Source organism: Marmota flaviventris, chromosome 12 (assembly GCF_047511675.1).
Source record: "Marmota flaviventris isolate mMarFla1 chromosome 12, mMarFla1.hap1, whole genome shotgun sequence".
Taxonomy (NCBI): domain Eukaryota; kingdom Metazoa; phylum Chordata; class Mammalia; order Rodentia; family Sciuridae; genus Marmota; species Marmota flaviventris.
Window position 1 is genome coordinate 106,793,770 of NC_092509.1, and position 18,946 is coordinate 106,812,715.

An 18,946-nucleotide genomic window follows, 5' to 3' on the forward strand; every position below is an offset into this window, starting at 1 on the left:
GTTTAATCTCTGCACCACCCCAAATGCTTTGTTAAGAATGGCAAGATCTTAGTTGTTAGAAAACGTCCGTGTGGTTGAAGACACACAATAAAGGGTGTAGGGGTGAAATGGCTGCTGAGCACCGGTGTCCTTGGCCAGCATGTCTGTGTCTCTGTGCAGTCTGGAAACCAGAGCTGGCAGGAGGAGTCCCGTTACTGGTGGCCTCCCGTGCCCAGGGAAGCACAGCATCCCTCTCGTTCTACTCCTGGGCCTGTGAGGGTCACCTTGGGATGTTCCTGCCAATACTCTCTCCCACTCAAGAGTGTAAAGCTATGCGGCCGGGGCTCCTCACGGACCCTTGGCAATCTATGGAATTAACAGAGCACCAGAAAACTTGAGTGCTTTAATAGTGACTTGTACTTGGGATCCCTGGCCTAGAAGACCACTTTTTTTTGGGATTGAACCAGGGGCACTTAACCACATCCCAGCCCTTTTCATCTATTAATTTAGACAGGGTCTTGCTAAGTTGCTGGGGCCGGTCTTGAACTTGCTATCCTCCTGCCTCAGCTTCCTGTGTTGCCGAGATTACAGGAGGGCACCACCACGTCTGGTGTAACATGTTATTTGTGACACAGCTCTCAATAGATGAAGACCCCCAGCGACCTGCATCTCTACCACGCATGCTACCATCTCCCTCACGTCACCTGCACCCAGCTCCCGAGGACCTCATCAGGCACCCAGCCCCATTGTTTAAATACCGAAGTTAAGGGCTCTACTTTAGACAGAAGGGCCTGCCCCACCCTTCCTAACACTGGCTGAGTGACCGTGGCTGGGCAAGTCATATACTCTAAGCCCGACACTGTCTTTCTGAAAATGGGTATAAGATTAGTGCAACTATTATTAGCTCATAAAGCTGTAACAGAGTAAGAAATGCCAAGTGCCTGGCACATTGTACCAAGCACCAAGTAACTATTTCTAAGGTGTCTGTTACTCCTACTTATGTTTGTGGACCCCACGCCAAAGCAGGTTCTGGGAGGAGCTTTATCTTGACTCGTCTCCTTGTGCTCAGCACAGTGCCTGGCTCAGAAGAGCTCTCAGTATAGATTGTTGAATGGATAAATGCATCCACCCATCCGTCTGCCCACCCAGTCAACAAGCATGAACAGCTGAGGGAGCGACTGTGCAAAGGCCCCGAGGCTCATGTGTTTGAAGAATAAAGAGGCAGGTGTGGCTGCGGTGGAAGAAATGAAAAGGTTTTATATTTTTTTCTGTTTGATTAAAAATCACCACACAATAACATTCAGAAATTAAAAATGATGTATTAAAATATTCACAGAAGTACAAATGAAAAAGATCAAAAATAATAATGTATTGACATTTTTTTTCCCTAGTTGGATACATTTCCATTGAGCAACTAGACGGTTAGGAGTTTTAATTTCCTAGGTGATCCCTTTTAGGTGGCCCTTCACAAGACTCATGAAAAATTTGGCCTCTTTCTGCTCGTTGCAAGTCTGGCCCTGGTCACAAGGGCCAGACAACCAGGGGGAAGTGGTGGACCAGTGGACGGAGGCTCTGCTCCTGGGTACCAGCCTCTGGTAAGAGGCTTTTCCAAGCGGCTTCCAGGGCAGGCAGGCTGGCCAGGACGCTCGCTGCCCTGGGGGAAGGGTCAGGAGGGATCTTCTGCCACGAGGCAGAGGCAGACAGTGTGAGGTGTCCACTGGGCAGGGAGGCCAGGAGTCGGGGAGGGGAGGAAAGAGAAGTGTGTGGAGCCCACAGGGCACCGGCCTCCCACTCCCACTCTTCTCCTACAGGAAGGAGAGAAGGCAGGCTCACACCTGGGCTCTGGCACTGGGCCTCCCCACCACACCCCGGCCAGCCACCCACGCAGGAGCCTGCTGAGGGCTCCCGGGGTCTTGAAAACAGGCAAAGGTCTCGGGTCGAAGGCCAGAGTGCTGGGTGGAAATGGCAGCCAGCTGAAGGGCAGCTACGGCCAGCAGGTGTCCACCAAGCCCGTCTGTGGCTGGCGAGTGCACGCAGTGTGGCTGCAGCCGGGGGAGCAGCAGAGCTCAGGGGTGGACGGCGGGCTCCGCAGCAGCCCTTTCTCCACTCACCACCTTGGAGCACCTCTAACCCGAGTCGTGCCTTTTCCCTTTAAAATGCTCTTAGGACGCAGCTTCCCACACTTCCCACAGGGGACCGAGGTGGGAGGGGGAGCAGCTCTCGGGACCCCAGGGGAAGGGCCCACGCCCCTGCCCCCACCTTCTAGATGACACTCTTCGCATAGCCAGGGCTCCGGGCAGTTCTAAAGGGGAAAATGTTTCTTTTAAAACAAAGCACTCTGGAAGACGGGAGAATGCAACCTGCAGGGCCGTCTCAGGAGCTCTGCCAGCCCAGGAAAACCTGAAAACGCAGAAAGGTGGCAGGGCGGCCGTGGAGGAAAATGAGAAAACAGATCCCTCTCCTTCCTACACCACTGTTCACTGTTTCAAGTAACGGGGGGCGAAGGGGGGGGACAAACCAACCACAACACCAGAACAGAAAGAGAAGAGAGCGCACGGGGCCACTCTACTCCCGCTGATTCCTAAAAGTCTTGACCCCTTGAACCCCAATCGTCTTGGGGGTGGGAAGCTTTGGGGAGACCAGGCCGACTGCCCGGGGCTGCTTTGCTGGAGGCCTGAGGCTTCTGGAGGAAGGTCATCCTGTGCAGTGCGAGGCCAGAGCCCTCTGACCACCAGGGCCCTCTGACCACCAGGTGATCCAGCCAGCCCAGATCCCTTCCCATATCCCCTGTGGGGACGGAGCCAAGGCCTCTCTGGCTTCCTGTGTTATGTCCACTCTGGCCCAAGGAGGAAGGACCAGGGTCAAGAATGTGATTGATACCTTTCTCCTCCACAGGTGCCACACTCCCGAGCTCAGCCTGGCCTTTCCATCAAATCAGCCCCCTGTGTTGATCTAAGGCACCTGGAGGGGAGCGGTACCAGTGGCACCTAGTGGCACACTTATCCTTGCTAACCTGCTGTCATGAACCCACACACTGACAGGACATAAAGGGTGTGACATTTAAGGAAGTCGACATAACACATAAAATTTGCCCCATGTTTTAGAAAAGCACCAACACAAATTTCTCGAACCTTCTGTAAGTGGCATAGTTAACAGATGCTGTCTAAAAGCTACAACCAAATGAACGGTTCTGGCGCGTGTGATAGGGCCCCTGGCTGCGTGTCCGCCACGGGATCTCCTTCCTCCAATGACAATAAATGCTAAGACTGGTTGAGCCCTTGGATTAAAAGGCCACGTCCACTGGAAACAGAAGACTGCTACTGTCTCTGAAAGGCAACCACATCTAAATGGTGGTGACAGGAATGTTACTGAAATGTCCCAACTGTTAATGACCCCCAAAGCATGTACAAAAACGGCAAGACGTTTATACGTAGGCAGATTCACAGCCTCACACCATCTTCTCGACATGCAACGCTGGCCCCACAGCAGGAAGATTAAATAGAATACACATGTCCTTCACCCACATCCTTCCCTCCCTCTGGGTCTACACATGTGTGTGTCCTTGCCTGGGTCCCCAAGGCCACACGTGGTTATGGGCTACATTTTCTGCACAAGAGTCCAGTTTGGGTTTGTTTCTTGTCCAGGATGCTCTGGGTCTTAATTTTTCCGGATGTCCGCATACACCACGGATTCCGACTTGTTGATCTTGTCACTGTGATGGCCGCCGGAGTGGTCTAACTGCGCATATATGACTGGGCCCTGGAAGAGAAGCAGAATTAGAGGTCTTGGGCAACCGCGTGCCTACGGGACAGGTGTCCCAACCACGGACGGGATGTGGCTCTGGTTCTAAAGCACAGACCTCCCTCGTCTGTGTGTCTACAAGAAGATTTCCCCTGCAGGACCTCCTGGACCCCTGTCCACCAAGGCTAGGCACAGGTGGTGACTCTAAAGCCAGCATGGGCGCTTTGTTCCATTTCTCTCGTACGTTTGGAAGCTTATGTGACAACACAACACTCCTCCTCAGGAATATCCCTTGCTTTAGCCCCACAGAACTCTGCAACCTTAGCAACAGTGGTCAGTCTCCAGGACCAGATGGGCACGTCTGTCAACCTGAGACCCGTGGAAACTATGGAAAACACACTGGGTGCCACTCAAAGACACCATCAATTTGAACTGGTCATTTTAGACAAACAGGTACTTTTATTATTTATTTTGTGTGTGTGTGTATGTTACTAGGGATTGAACCCAAGGGTGCTTTACCCCTGAGCTATATCCCCCATTTTTTTCTTTTTATTCTTTCTTTTGAGACAGGTTGCTAGGTTGCTCAGGGCCTTGTTAGATAGACTGCTTGAGGCTGGCCTCAAATTTGGGATCCTCTTGCCTCAGCCTCCCAAGTTGCTGGGATCACAGTGTGCACCACTGTGCCCACTATCTTCAGTGTAACTACTGATGGCACCGTGATCCTCAGGACTCCAGATACTGTTTCTTTTATTTCCTTTTTCAATCTTTTGGTGCTGGGGGTCAAACCCAGGGTATTCTGTAAGAAAAGCAAGTGCTCTACTACTGGTCAACACCCCCAGCCCCTTCTTTGACTTCTAATATCAGAAAACTCTTCTTCCTGGTTTAAAATATGAAAAGAAAAAACCAAAGAATCACAATCCATTGAAAGATAAAGAAAAATCCTTGATGGACTAAAGCACAGGTCTCTTCTTGGCAGTGAAGCAGCCGCTCAGCCCAGCCCAGGGCACACAAGGAGCAGCAGGCGGACAGCGGGTGCCTGCCTGCAGGGGAAGCGAGCCCTGGGCGAAGGCTGAGGTTCCCCCGGCCAGCTGGCCGCACGTCTGACTTCTCCAGCAGCAATAACAACACAGCAGCATCCCAGCCAGGAGCCCTGACAATGTGGAGCTTCGTGTGTGTGCTGCGGTCTTGTGGGGCTGTGGCTCCGACTTCCCCAGGAGGGCCAGGCCCAGGTACGGGCTGCGGGCTTGTAACGTAGCAGGGCCCGTGTGACTCACAGGACAGTCCCCCAGCACCGCATGCGGCTCCAGCGCAGGAGAGGCTCCGCGCATCGGTTTCTTCACCTCTAACATGGCCCTAAGAACGGCATCCACACCTGAGCCCACAGGCTGAATGAGGTCCTCAGGCAACCCAGGTCTGTCTGTCAGATAATACACTAGTTATCATCGAGCTGCCGTTACCCGGGCATCTTATCACACGAACACAATTTGAAACAGGCTGAAGCAACTGACAGGGTAACCGGGGGGTCGAAGCCCAGGTGCAGGCATCGGGTGGGGGTGCTCTCACTGAGGCCCCTCGTGGGTGAGATCAACAGACCACACTGTCCACACTGAATCACAGAGACCTCCTACCTGCATCCCAAAGCTGCAGGAAAACCGAAGGCCGATCCACAAAGACGCAGAAAGACGCTCAGAGGACAGCGTTCCCACAGCTGATAACAGAGCCCTGCCCATGACCACTGCGGGGAGGGGTCCGCAGGGTGCAGCAGCATCTCCGCAGTGCAGTCAGCGCCGTCCACTGAGCAGGATCTACCCCTCTACTGCTGGAATTGGGGCCAGTCTCCTGACCTGCTCTGACCCACAGAATAAGGCCCGAGGGACATCACCACTGTCACACCTAGGCCTCCATAGGTCTCGTAGCTTCCACTCCTGCACTGGCCTTGGGACCCGCACCCAACACTCTGCGAACAAGCCCAGGCCAGCCTGCTGGTGACATGGGACACATGGCCCAACTGTCAGACTGTGAGTAAGACCACACTATGGCCGCCCAGCTGGTCATCCCTCCAGCCAATGCAGGTGCACAAGTCAACTGGCTCGCCCCATCAACAGGAGAGCCTGAGCCAAACACACGGCGGCTCTTACACAGGAGGTGACCGAGAAACCCTGTGAGTGGGAAATGCAGAGGAGCCAGGAACAGAGGTGGCGCAGAGTGCACCTGCACCCGCCAGCAAGCCTCAGAGGCCGGGAAGTCCCTCCTAGAGAGAAGGCCCCACTCCCACCCAGGACGCTGGGCGGTTTTCCTTCAACTTGCTCAGCTGTCTGAGGTCACTCCCTCTCCCCCTGGGATGTGACAGAGTGACTCAGGTCAGGGACCTGTCAGTTGAGGCCTTGGCAGAGGTGGGTCCAGAGGAAGGCAGGAGCTCGGGACCTGCTGGGGGTCCTCAGAGCTCGGGGAAGTCTGCTCCAGAGGGTGCTGAGAAGCTGAGGGTACGCGGGGTCCCCACGGACCTGGATTTTGAGGGCCAACGAGACTACTCAGGACTGCAGAGGACACCATGAAACAAGGTCAACTTGGAGATGACCCTGCCATTGCGGAGACAGTCACTTGGGTACGCAGAAATCATAAGGAGAAGGACAACGACAAGACCACACCAGCCTACCTATTTTTGCAGTAAATCTCTTCTTTTGGCACTGGGGCTTCCCAGGTAAGCCCCCGCCACCGAGGGTCCACACCCAGGGCCGCCACCGAGGGTCCACACCCAGACACTCCTCCCCCACACTCTCCTTCATGTGCTTTGTTTCGATATTTTCCCTCAAATATTGACTCACAAAGGGCCTTAAGTACTGAAAATGTTTCCAGAAACAAATGGCCCGACGTAGATCGATCCTTTTAGTGATAACTGGAGAGAAATGTACCTCTGAATTCTACTTTTATCAAATTTATTCCCAAGTAAAAACATACTGGAAGGTGGGCCAGGAAGACAGGGTTCTGGAAGAACAAAGAGACCTGTCTGCAAACACACGGGTGCCTGAGCCGGCACCGCGGCTAGCTGGGCAGCGTCTCCCCACCTGGAAGGGGTCACTGTGCTCTTTGGGCACACGCTCACCGCTGTTGACAAAACACTCTCAGTACTCACTCCAGTGTTTGAAGAGCCAGGTGAAATGGCAGCACCTAAGTACGGTGGCTCTCTGAGGCAAATGGAACCAGTACTGACCATCAACTCAGAACTGAAGCAGGACGGGAGGAGCACCCTTCTCAGGACCTGGCGGACGGGCTGACACCAGCTCCGCCACTGACGACTACCCTCGGCTCAGCACCTCGGCCACAGCTCAGTTTCTACAGGGGCCACAAAGAACGCAGCGTATTCAGCTGCCGGGAGGCGAGGAGGGAATGCACGCAGCGATCTTATGCATCTCGGTGTCTGCGTATTAGAGCCAGCAAACTCTTAAATATCCCAACCACCTTTCTCCAAAATTACGGCCTTTTGCAAAACCATGCCCAGGAAAAGATCTAGGAAACCAATTCTCATCAAGTAGTTACACAAAAATTATTTTAAACTAAGCTTTATGAGAGATTTCTGGCTCATTTCCTCCCTGTGCTGCCCCCACTGCCGCCCCCACGTCCTGACCGCACGCCTTGTGCTGGGGAGGGCTTCCGGCTCTGCTGTTCACCCTCCCTTTGCCTCCTCTGCTCCTCGGGGTGAAGCAGGGTGACATCTAAGCCAGTCAAAATTTCTGTCCCCTTGCAGGTGACTGGAAGACGTAACAGCGTGTGCCTGATTCTTGGACAATGGGATCGAGGACATGTTTGCTGGGGGGCTTCCGTTAATCAGTCTTCTCCACTCGTCACGGTGGTGACCAAGGGCGCACGCCTGGAAATTAGGGTGCTCCTTTTAAAGTTCCCTTTGTGGGGAGCTATTATCCTTTTCTTCTTATGGTGAAATAGCAGGGAGCTACTTACTCATCCACAGAGTGACCGCTGACACTGTTCAGTTCTCAGGTGGCGCCTACACATGGAAACGCAGGAAGATGAGAGAACCCTTGGGATGAACTCAAGGGAGAGTCTGTAAACATTCCTGCCATGTCCCCACTCCCAGCTCTGACTGTCACAGACCCATGTGCACATCACACAGGCCTAGGGTTAGAAGTGGGGAACAGATGAACCACACCTCAGAGACAAGAGAAGGGATACCCATGTTAAAAAGTCTCTCCAAGCTGACACCATTAGCTGGTCCCCAGGGTGACCTGGGTCTGGAACACATGACTAACCCCTACAGCGCCACGCGGGGCTTATCTAGATGTGAAAATCTCCCCAAGGTTGTTTGCCAGAATATCCGCAAACACTTTTCTCTACCTGGTGGAAGAGCCTGAGGTTCTCTGAACACCCCGGGAGTCTCCTCAGAGCAGCGCTGGGTGCTGATCTCTGCCTTGGTCCTGTGGCAGCCAGCCGCATGGCTCGTGCAGGCACTCAGATGCCCACGGAAGTGATGAAAGAGGACACAGCGGACACAGTCAGATAACACATCAGCTCAAACTGAAGACGGTGCGTCTCCTGTGGCCTCTGCTGAGAGCTACGCTGGACAGGGCCTGGGCTCTCTGCAAGGGAAGCATCCCCGATCGTGCAAAGCAGCACCATGGTGACGCTGACACAGCCAGCAGGGTCACTCGCTGACACACTGAGGGCTTCGAATGCCGTGGAGTATCTGACCCGGGACAGTGTCCTCCAAGGCAGTTAGTGTGACACAGAAGCCGGACAGCACAGCACACTTCACGAAGGAACACTTGCAGAAGTGAGAGGGCCACCTCCGTCTCTCACCACGGGCCAAGGACACGCGGATTGCACACCCAAGTCATTTACCCTTGGTAAGTCTAACAGAAAGGGTACAAACAGGACCCGGAAGACAGCCAAGGAAGGCTGGTGCTCTGCTTTCCTCCCCAGGGATGAGAGACTGAACCCGCAGCACTGTGTCCGAGCTGCACCCCAGCCCTCTTTTTTAATCTTTATTTTTTATTTTGAGGCAGTATCTCTCTAAGAAGGCACCCATGCTGGCCTCGAACTTGCCATCATCCTCCTTCCCCAGCCTCCTGAGTGCCTGGGATTCCAGGTATGAGCCACCCACTCTGCTGACAAAAGTGACTTCTACCCAACCTGACCATCGCTATTTCACTTATTTTTGGGGGGCTGGGGATTGAACTCATGGCCCACAAGCTACACACATGCTGCCCCTGGGCCTCAACCCAACCCTCTATCTTTTAATTGGATTGCTCTGAGCATTAATATAAGGTGACCATCAGTGTGGTGAGTCGACCTACTGCTTCACAGGAGACCCCTCTTGATTTGGGTTTTGCTTTCCGTGGTTTCAGTTACCCACAGCCAAGCATGACTCAGAAACAGACACAGGCAAGTCTTTCTCTCCAGACTTCATTTTGGATGTTCCTACTTCTGCCCTCCACTTCACTGACCTTTTCTTTTATGGGATCTGATGGGTCTTTCATGGCACCCCATGCCTCTTCAGTTCTGAGTTCCCTGTGATTCTGTTTTACAGATCTACTTTTCCCCTCATTATGTTCAGGGTTTTCTTTATATCCTTGAGTCTGTGGGATTTACAACACCTGTCTGAAGTTCCCTGTTTATGAACCGTTGCCGCTGACATTTCACCAACGGCCTCTCAGCCGGCTCCTCCTGGTTACGAGTCTTCTCCTCCTCTTTGTATGCCTAGTAAGTCTGATGGGTGCCAGAAATGGAGAATTGCACAGTGTTGGCTATGGGGTTTGTTGTGTTCTTCTAGAGAGAGCTAGATTCCTTCTCCTTGTCTGGAGTGTCTGTTTCTGGCACTCTGCGGCCACCTCACACTGCACCTACCTCCCCAAACCACTCCCCTCCTGCACTGCAGCAGCACCCTGCAGGGCTGCCAGCTGGTGGCCAGGGCCTGGCTCGTTGTCCTTTCTCCCGGATCACAGAGATGTACAAGCTACTCCCAAATGTCCTAAAGCCCTGTTTCTTCTCTTCCTTCCTAACATGCTTCCAGCAGGAGAGCCACACCCAGAGCCACTCTCAGTCCAAATAGGAGACTGAGGCTCCGGACACAGAGAGGGAGAGCAGGACCTGGCCAGGAGCCCATGCTGCCTCGCACCCCAGCTTTGACCCCATCCCAGTTACCTGGCAGCAGAGCACCAGGTCTCCTCACCACGGAGTCCTCCAGGGAGCAAGGTGCAGGCCTCACCCACAGGGCCTCTCAAGCACGGCCGCCGTCTTTACTTCCTCTAAGCCTCTGTCCCACAAGCACCCCCCTGGGGCAGGCAGCGGGCCAGCTCAGCCGGTTCCGCGCCCTGAAGCACCACGTGGTCTCAGGCACCCAGGCAGCTGCCCGGCAAGGCCACAGCATGGCCAGACGGTGCTGCCCACAACGCCACAAGGCCACTCTGTGCCAGATTCCAAGTGAAGTCTCCTGATCTCTGCAGTAGGTGGAAACTGAGCCTGCCGATCATCCAGATAAAGCCTCCCCTGTTTTCCTACAGAATCCATGAAAATCATTTTTGTTGTACTCAACCCCAGGAAGTTGGCTTTTCCTGTGAGTTTCTTTTAGAGGACTTCAGTACAGAACACAGTTTGCTCGATTTTCCTTGGGCAATTCACTGAAGACTCTCTCAGCTGAGAAAGCCATTTCTTAATTCTACCTGGGCCACGGGAGTCACATTCTGAGCAAATAATGTGTTAGTGTGGTTGGGCGGAAACCTCAGCAGGGCAGTGTCCTCCACACACGGTGGCTGGGGTCTCTCGAGAGTGGACCTTGAGCATGCTCATGCTTGCTCGCGCTCTCTCTCTCTCTCTCAGCTCTGCTTCCTTCCTGAACCCAGAAGGGACAGAGACCAAAGTTTGGAGCTCGGTGCCGGGGCAGGACAGCCGTCGGCCATTACCTGGTGGGATCCGGAAGGCAGACTCTTTACCAGACCCTCTGTGTCGGAGGAGGACTTCCGTGGAGCCTGCTTAACCGGAGACAGACTCTCTGATGTGTTGCAGCTGATGTAATGGCAATTTGGAGAACAAATGTAAAAAGAAAATTAAAAATTAAAATGAATGAAAACAAACACAGAACGGTGAGTGAGGCCAGACGCAGCGCAGATACGTGAACAGACAGCGGACAGTGGGCACCCGAGGGTCACCTGTCTTGAAGACGGTTTTCCACCTGACACTCGTTCTCTTAAGTGGTGGATCTATTGCAGAAATCAGCGTGGTGCCACCCCTTCAGCCCCGTTTCAAATGAAAACAGGGGGTTCTGATCACAACACAGCCTGGGCTGCTTTTAAAACCCTACTTTGGGCAAAGGTCCAAAGGAATGAGTTTATACCTTAATGCAATCTGCTTTTGCTATCGTCAAAAGCAAACGTCTTCTGAATGTATTTATAAACTACATCCAGAGTGAGTCTTGGCTTTTCTTCCCCCATCCTCTGGTTCCCCATATTCTGTTTCGCCACTAGTAACACAACCACACCAAAAGCAACAGAAAAAGACAAAGAGCAGACAAAGAGACCACCCAGGAAGTCATGAGGGTGGGAAGTGTGGGGTGCCACTCGGCAGGTGAACTCTCCCGGTGAGAGGGCTTCAGCAGCAAGGCTACCGAGAGAGGGGACGGGAGCTCCTGGAAGGGGTCATCAGCGGTCCCTAAGGGATGTGTCATCAGCACAGCTTAAGTCCTTTTTTTAAAAAATATTCATTCTTAAGTTTTAGGTGGACACAATACTTTACATTTATGTGGTGCTGAGGATCGAACCCAGTGCCTCGGGCATGCTAGGCGAGCGCGCTGCCACTGAGCCGCAACCCAGCGCCGCAGCTTAAATCCTTTAGGGCAGTGTTGTGAAAACTTTGGAGTTCGGGGAGGAGCACATTTAAAGTGTCAGTGCTCAGACTGAAGCACACCACAGACACTGCGTCCATTGGGACGGGAGCCTGCCTGGCTGAGCCAAGGTCGTGTAACTGCTCTGAACTAAGAAGGCTCAGTGACTGATGATAAAACTCATGTGTGAAGAAAGAAAACAAAGACGCGCCCGTGCACACAAGCGTGCACACATACACACTCACAGACACACACACACACACACGCGCGCATTTCCCATGAGAGCACACACAGCCACAGGAACCAACTTCATCTGGACGTTGTGCGCAGCTGCCTGACATACTTGTGGACAGACCTCGAGGGCTGCTGGTTAGCGGAGCAAGCTGGTTAGTGGCCACAGGGAGACGGCTGAACGGACACGGAACGTGAACAGCAACAGGCAGTGTGATTAGTTACCATGTGTCTACTGGAGAGGAGGAGCCCAGCCCTGCCACAGTCCCAAGCGTCTTCTACGTCAGCTCTCCTTAGGAGTGGGGGAGAGGCAGCTGACCAGCACACCAAGGGAGGGAGGCAGGGGAGGGAAAAAACCAGAGTGAGAAGAGCAGCACTCGTGATGCCATGCAGGGTCCTAAAGAACATCGCTCTGCCTTTATTAGCCCCAAAGCAAGAGCCGGCACGCCACCACCTGGATTAGTCCTGTGCTGAGACCCAACCCTCTGCCTGCTCAGGAAAACTCTTGCCATGCAAGCGAACCAAGCCAGCACCAGAGAAGCATTCCACGCGGGCCACGCCCGAACCGGAGCACTCAAGCCCGTCCGTCCACTCGCAGCACTCCTAAGCTCCACACCAGCAGTCCGCAGACGAGGATCCGCTGTCAACCAGCAAGAGAGCGCACGGCACGCAGTGCTCGGCCAGCCCTGCAGGACGTCCCGCACCTGCAGCACTGCGCCTGTGACACGGCCCCAGTCCCCACGGGAGCTCTATGTAGCTTATGTGGGTTAGCTCTCCAGCCCAGGCGGGAAAGGCAAGGTCCTGCAATCAGACACACCGTGCTCAAAGTGTCCTGTGAGAAGTCACAAACAGAAACTTTTTTTCCTTGCTGTTAGATTTTTCTTTTAAATATTTATTTTTTAGTTTTTAGGTGGACACGATATCCTTATTTTATTTTTATGTGGTGCTGAGAATCGAACCCAGTGCCTCACGCATGCCAGGCGAGTGCGCTACCACTGAGCCACATCGCCAGCCCTTGCTGGTAGATTTTATTGTCTTACGCCCCCAGTTTGGGGTGGGGAGGGAAATTACTAAAAGGAGGAGCCCCACATCATCACACCAGGCTAGGACCGTTAGGACTTCCTGACCAGGGTTTTGTATCGACCCAGTGAGAAAGCAGACTCTCGTTAGGTTAATGCTAAGAAATTAAACTCAGGTAGGGCAAGTGAGTGTGCAGCTTCAGAATCCCAAACGCAGAGTGGACCATCCCAAACAGTGCAGCCCACCCTGTCCAAAAGGGACCTGCAGAGCAGGGGCCAGCCTCCTGTCCACAGCCGGGAGAGGCACCGACTGGAGAAGGCCAGTTAGGGGCAGAGGCAACGCAGGTCACTCTTCACAAGCTCTCTCCACACACATGCAAACCCTGCCTTCGTCTCTCCACCTCCCGAGTCAGCGTCTCTTACCCAGTGTAATCCCGCTTAGAGTTCCTCCTTCGGTACAGGACGGCCAGGATCATGCTGACGAGCAGGGTGAGACCCACAACCACAGCAGTGACTATGCCCACCACCACCCAGACCGGGAACAGTGGCAGACTCTCTGGAGAGAGAAGACAACAGCGGTGAGGACTCTCTGCAGGGAGGAAGGCAGCTCCCTGCGCAGAAGGGCGCGGCCCACGAGCCAGGCACCACCTTCCCTGTCCACTCAGTTGTCACCCAACCAGACACCAGTACCCAACTGAGGACACGAAAATGTTGGCTATAAAGAACCAACTACAGAACTGAGCACTTCTGATCCCCGGTCCTAAAACCAAAGCAAGACTGAGAGGTGCACTTTATCGTTCTACTCAAAGTGGACATGAATTTCCTGCTTATTCTCAAAAAAAAAAAAAAAAAAAAAAGGGAAAAAATATTTGTACTGCTTTTAGAAATGTCAAATTTTTGTTCCTAGAAGACATCAAAACAGTATTGATTTTCTTCTTTCCCACTGTCCTCTACAACTAGCCACCATCAATTTAGGTTTCGTACAATCAACACTGAAAAGCCAATATCCCTAGGATCAGGTCCACAGGCTCCTGATGGGGGAATCAGTGGCACAGCCGGACAACGGGCGGTTCCCAGCAGCCAGGGGTGTGGGGTGGGCCACAGGTCCACAGAGACAGGCAGCACAGCTGTCTGGCTAAAGCCCTCCCTCCAAACACAACCGACAGGTCACTCTTGTTCCCAGTGGAGCCTGGGATAGAGGACGGCCAGCACCATGGAGACGCTGAAGGGCCGAGTACCTTTCTCCACCACGTACAGCCTGATGTGCCCAGGCTGGACAACGATGTCCGGAGGGTTCTTGACGTCGCAGATGTAGGTGCCATTGTGAATGAACTGCATGTTTTCTATGTTGATGGACGCGTCTTTCTTGTCCAGGTCTCCAGCCCAGCTGATTCTGTCCTTAAACGGGGGGTAGTTGCCCAGGTACACTTGTCCTTGGGAGTAGTGGAAGAACTGCAATGGGAGCAAGAGCACAGTGAGCCACGCTCGGTGGCAGAAGCCTGGAGCCTGGACGGGCCGCGGTGAGGCTCGGTGGTAGTGCTGGCCTGGCACGCACGAGGCCCTGGTTTGATCCCCTTCACCACACATAAGACTCCACACCGAAAGAAATGCCACGCCCACAGCAGGTCTGGGACGCGGAACTCAAGCCAGAGGTGCCCGCCTCTGGGGGCTGAGCCCCAGCCCCCACTCCAGCGTCCCCATGCTCTTCTCAGACCTGCTTTTAGCAGAGAGCTTTCTCAAAGACCTTCAGACCCAGCACCACGGGAAGGGCACCGTCCCGGTGCTCAGATCTAAGCAAGCAGCTTGCTGGGGGCCTCTGCTCTCATTCCTCCTGGACAGGTGACGTGGTGCTGGGGACAGTGACTTGGCAGGTAACCCCACCCACCTCCTGACCTCATAACCACCTCTACTCTGTGAGTGCCCATGTCCTGGCCTGGCATCAACAGTGTCTCACCTGATGGCCCACCACCTCACAGGTGGCTGCCCTGCCCTCCAAGCTTGTCACCTGCTGTAAACTTCTGCCTACTCCTCTCATCTCGACCGAGGCTGCTGTCTGAACCCTGCTGGGCCTCCATTCCCCCTGCAAGTGTCAGGAGGGGGCTAGCAGGAGGCCTTGGGAAGTGAGGGCTCCACCCTCGGGACAGGCCCATGACATGATAAGGGTCCAACCAAAAGAGCACGTGCTCCTGCCCCTCGGCCCTCTGCCATGGAGCTGGACGGCAAGAAGGCCCTCGCCAGGTGCTGGGCCCTTGATCTTGGTCTGCCCAGCCTCCAGATCTACAGGAAATAAGCTTCTGTTCCTTACACTTATCCAGCACAAAATGGGCTCAGACAGGAAAGACTCACTCGAGCCACCAGCCTTGGAGCGGTCCTTGATCCTTGCCTTCTTCCCAGGTGACTCCCACCCCGCTGCTGGATCTGCTGTCCCCTGTCCTGTCTCCACATTTCCATAGCAACACCTGAGTCATGCTCATGAGAGTGGCCTCTCAACTGGTCGACTCCAGTCTGAGTGGAGGCTGATCTACCTTCTAGGCTAACTGAGGGCTGGGGCTGGGGCTCAGTGGGAGAGCACTTGCCCTGCAGGTGTGAGATCCTGGGTTCAATCCACAGCACCACCTAAAAATAAATAAGTAAATAACTAAAGGTATGGTACCCATCTACAATTAAAAAAATAAAATAAAATAAAATGGCTAAATGATCACCAACAAGCAGAAATAAAATAACTGTTAGTATTGCTATTTATCCAATATATACCCTGCATTTAAGCTGACCCAAATACTCATCAGAAACTGTGAAGGGTCTGAGGTTTTAACCTACTTGCAAACTAACAAATTTCCTGGTGGGACGTGGGAGGGCAGTTCCGGCAAAGACTTCATTCCATGAAGAAGACTCGGAGACGAGCCTTATTATTATTATGTAGGGCGCAGCAGGAAGCTTTGATCTGCTCCCCTTGCCTCCAAGACCCCAGGGATGGCCCAGAGGGGCCTGGCCGGACGCTGCACATGCAGAGCCTGCATCACTGCCGAGGAACCCAAGACGGAGCCCAGATCTGTCTGTTGTCTGAGACAGGGTCTTGCTGCGGTCCAGGCTGGTCCTGAACTGGCCAAGTGACCCCCTCCCTAGCCTCCCCAGCGGCTGGGACTACAGGTGTGCCCCGCCACACCCAACCTCAAGTCCGAATCTTCAACAGTGGGCAGAAGGCAAGCCCAGCTCTCAGCCGAAGGACACGGCGTCTTCACTACACTGGGCAGTAGGCAAATGTGTCCTCCCTCCAGAGGGGAACAGCGTCGGTCTTCCAAAGCCAGTCACCTACCAAGAAACTCCAGAACAAGGCACCGTGCTCTGCTCCCAGCCACGCAGAAACAGGAGGAATGTGCGCCTCCTCGCCTGACACTCACTCCATGGCCACCCTGGAACTTACACAGCGACCTGCCCAAGGTCACAGGCCCTCCCGATGGAATTCAACCTAGCTTCGATGCCAAGGCTCATGCTCTTCCATTACTGAATGCCTCTCAGGACTGGTCACGTCTTGCCTGCTCAAAGCCCTTCACTCTCTTCTTTGCCAGGAAATAAACAAACTCTCAACCCAGGAAACAAGCCCTTCCCGCAGGAAGTCTGCCTCCCTCCCCACAGCATCTCTGCCCTTGCCTGGCATTTCTGGGCCAGCAGTGGTAGCAGCTCTGCGATGCTGCCCACGGCCGCCTTCTGAGTGGGTTCCCTTGGCGAGTGTCCTGTATTGGACTGTGACCTTAGAAGACAGGGGACGAGATGTGCTTCTCTGCACTCCTTAGCACACAGCAGGAATCACGTTTGTGAACTGAATTGATGAAGATGACCTTGGTCAAACCAGTGAAAGACAGGAATAAAACAGTAAAAATTCACAAGAAAAACCAGGCCTCATTTTCAACCAGTATTTAAAAAGTTCAAGCTGTAGGTTGTAAGACAGGTCTATCTCCTCTCAAAACACCTGTTTTCACTGTATTCAGCTGGGGCATCTGGAGGGAAGGACGGCACAAGGCTGGAGCTCAGGAGGAGGGAAACAGAGCATGAAGGGATGAGGTGGGAAGGGAGCGGGCCAGAGCTCCACACAGACTGCTCCAGAGAGCACACGAGCCGAGGGGGAAGGAGAGGCAGGGAAGGGCAAGTGCGCGTCAGACGCGGGACCCAGGTCCACAGACCAGGAGAGCCAGGAGAGCCGTCCGTGACAGACGTAGGGACCCAGGTCCACAGACCAGGAGAGCTGTCTGTGACAGATGCAGGGACCCAGGTCCACGGACCAGGAGAGCCAGGAGAGCTGTCTGTGACAGACGCGGGGACCCAGGTCCACGGACCAGGAGAGCCGTCCGTGACAGACGCAGGGACCCAGGTCCACAGACCAGGAGAGCCGTCCGTGACAAACGCGGGGACCCAGGTCCACGGACCAGGAGAGCCAGGAGAGCTGTCTGCGACAGACGCAGGGACCCAGGTCCACGGACCAGGAGAGCCAGGAGAGCCGTCCGTGACAGACGCGGGGACCCAGGTCCACGGACCAGGAGAGCCGTCCGAGGTGTGCTGGGCCCTAACAAGGGCTACCTGCTCCCTGATTGAATGCGTCCTAGTATTTTAGAAATAAAGAAGATGTTGGAATTTGCCTTCCGATATGTGACCACAATTCTAGATGATGCTAAAATTTATTCCAGCCATGCTAAGACAGCTACTGTTGATGCAGATGACGTGCGATTGGCAATCCAGTGTCGAGGTGACCAGTCTTTTACCTCTCCTCCCCCGAGAGATTTTTTATTAGATATTGCAAGGCAAAGAAATCAAACCCCTTTGCCATTGATCAAGCCATATTCGGGTCCTAGATTGCCTCCTGATAGATATTGCCTAACAGCTCCAAACTATAGGCTCAAGTCTTTACAAAAGAAAGCATCTACTTCTGCAGGAAGAATAACAGTACCACGGTTAAGTGTTGGTTCAGTTACTAGCAGACCAAGTACTCCCACACTAGGCACACCAACCCCACAAACCATGTCTGTTTCAACTAAGGTAGGGACTCCAATGTCTCTAACAGGGCAAAGGTTTACAGTACAGATGCCTACTTCACAGTCCCCTGCTGTAAAAGCCTCAAGTCCTGCAACATCAGCAGTTCAGAATGTTCTGATTAATCCATCATTAATTGGGTCCAAAAACATTCTTATTACTACTAATATGGTATCCTCACAAAATACTGCCAATGAATCATCAAATGCATTGAAAAGAAAACGTGACGATGATGATGACGATAATGACTACGATAATTTGTAATCTGGCTTTGATGCATGCAACCTGTAAAACTTGGTCTTAAATCCATTGTACCGAAATTAAAGAAGCATACTGGATGTTTTCAAGTTGTGTGTTAGAAAACTTAAGTAGTATTTAATGAGTAAATAATAGTTCTTATTCTTAATTGCAATGTTGGATTTTCTTTAATAGGACCAGTAATGGTTTTTCATCAGCCTTTATGTGTAAAAAATAAAGTTGTTAATTGATTTGTTTGGCAAAAAAAAGAATCCTTTAATCAGTAACTGCATTCTGTAGTTAACTGTGAGTATAAACTGATGAGGTAAGAATGTGAACCAGAAACGTTCTTATTTGTGGGGGGGGACTGAGGATTGAACCCAGGGCTGCTCTACCACGGAGCTCTACTCCAGGCTTTATTATAGTTTGAGACAGGTCTTGCTAAGTTGCTGAGGCTGGATTTGAACTTGTGATCCTCCTGCTTCAGCCTCCCAAGCTGCTGGGATGACAGGTGTGCAGCACCTCACCGGCTCCAGCAATGCTCTTAACATTACGCCTTGGATTATGCAGATCTTCAACCCACACAACAGGGATAATTCCAGCGCTGGGGTACTGCTCGGTGGTTCCTTCCCCTTTCTCCTCCTCTGTCCCCCTCTCCTCTCTTTTGTAGCACTGTGTGTTGAACTCAGGAGCATTCAACCACTACGCTGCATGCCCAGCCCTTTTTATTTTATTTTGAGATAGGTCTCTCCAAACTGCTGTGGCTGGCCTTGAACTCGTGATCCTCCTGTGCAGCTCCTGAGTGGCAGGATGGCCGTGTGGCTGGCCTGCTTTATTGTCTGTGAACTGAACAACTCCCTGTTCAGAGGATAGCAGAGGGAAGGCC

General features: G+C 53.1%; 2 protein-coding genes and 1 long non-coding RNA gene across 3 annotated transcripts in view; 1 reads left to right on the top strand and 2 right to left on the bottom strand.

The window, feature by feature from the left end:
- Positions 1-1,278: 1,278 nt before the first annotated feature.
- Positions 1,279-18,946, bottom strand: part of Mpzl1 (myelin protein zero like 1) — a 48,262-nt gene continuing 30,594 nt past the window's right edge. Inside the window, exons 4-7 of the mRNA XM_027922854.2 lie at positions 14,040-14,253; positions 13,225-13,357; positions 10,635-10,737; positions 1,279-3,738 (exon numbers count right to left, since the gene is read on the bottom strand). Coding sequence (XP_027778655.2) covers positions 3,637-3,738; positions 10,635-10,737; positions 13,225-13,357; positions 14,040-14,253 — 552 coding nt within the window. The 3' untranslated portion in view covers positions 1,279-3,636. The remainder of the gene's footprint in view (positions 3,739-10,634; positions 10,738-13,224; positions 13,358-14,039; positions 14,254-18,946) is intronic.
- On the bottom strand, positions 3,745-8,154 carry LOC114081299 (uncharacterized). Its single transcript, XR_011704018.1, has 3 exons — positions 8,071-8,154; positions 7,678-7,723; positions 3,745-7,588 (listed from the first exon to the last, which is right to left on the bottom strand). It is a non-coding gene; the product is annotated as an uncharacterized lncRNA (long non-coding RNA).
- LOC114081296 (transcription initiation factor TFIID subunit 9-like) lies at positions 17,416-18,102 on the top strand. Its single transcript, XM_027922843.2, has one exon. It carries the CDS (start codon positions 17,419-17,421, stop codon positions 18,085-18,087), a length of 669 nt encoding a protein of 222 aa, XP_027778644.2. The 5' UTR covers positions 17,416-17,418; the 3' UTR covers positions 18,088-18,102.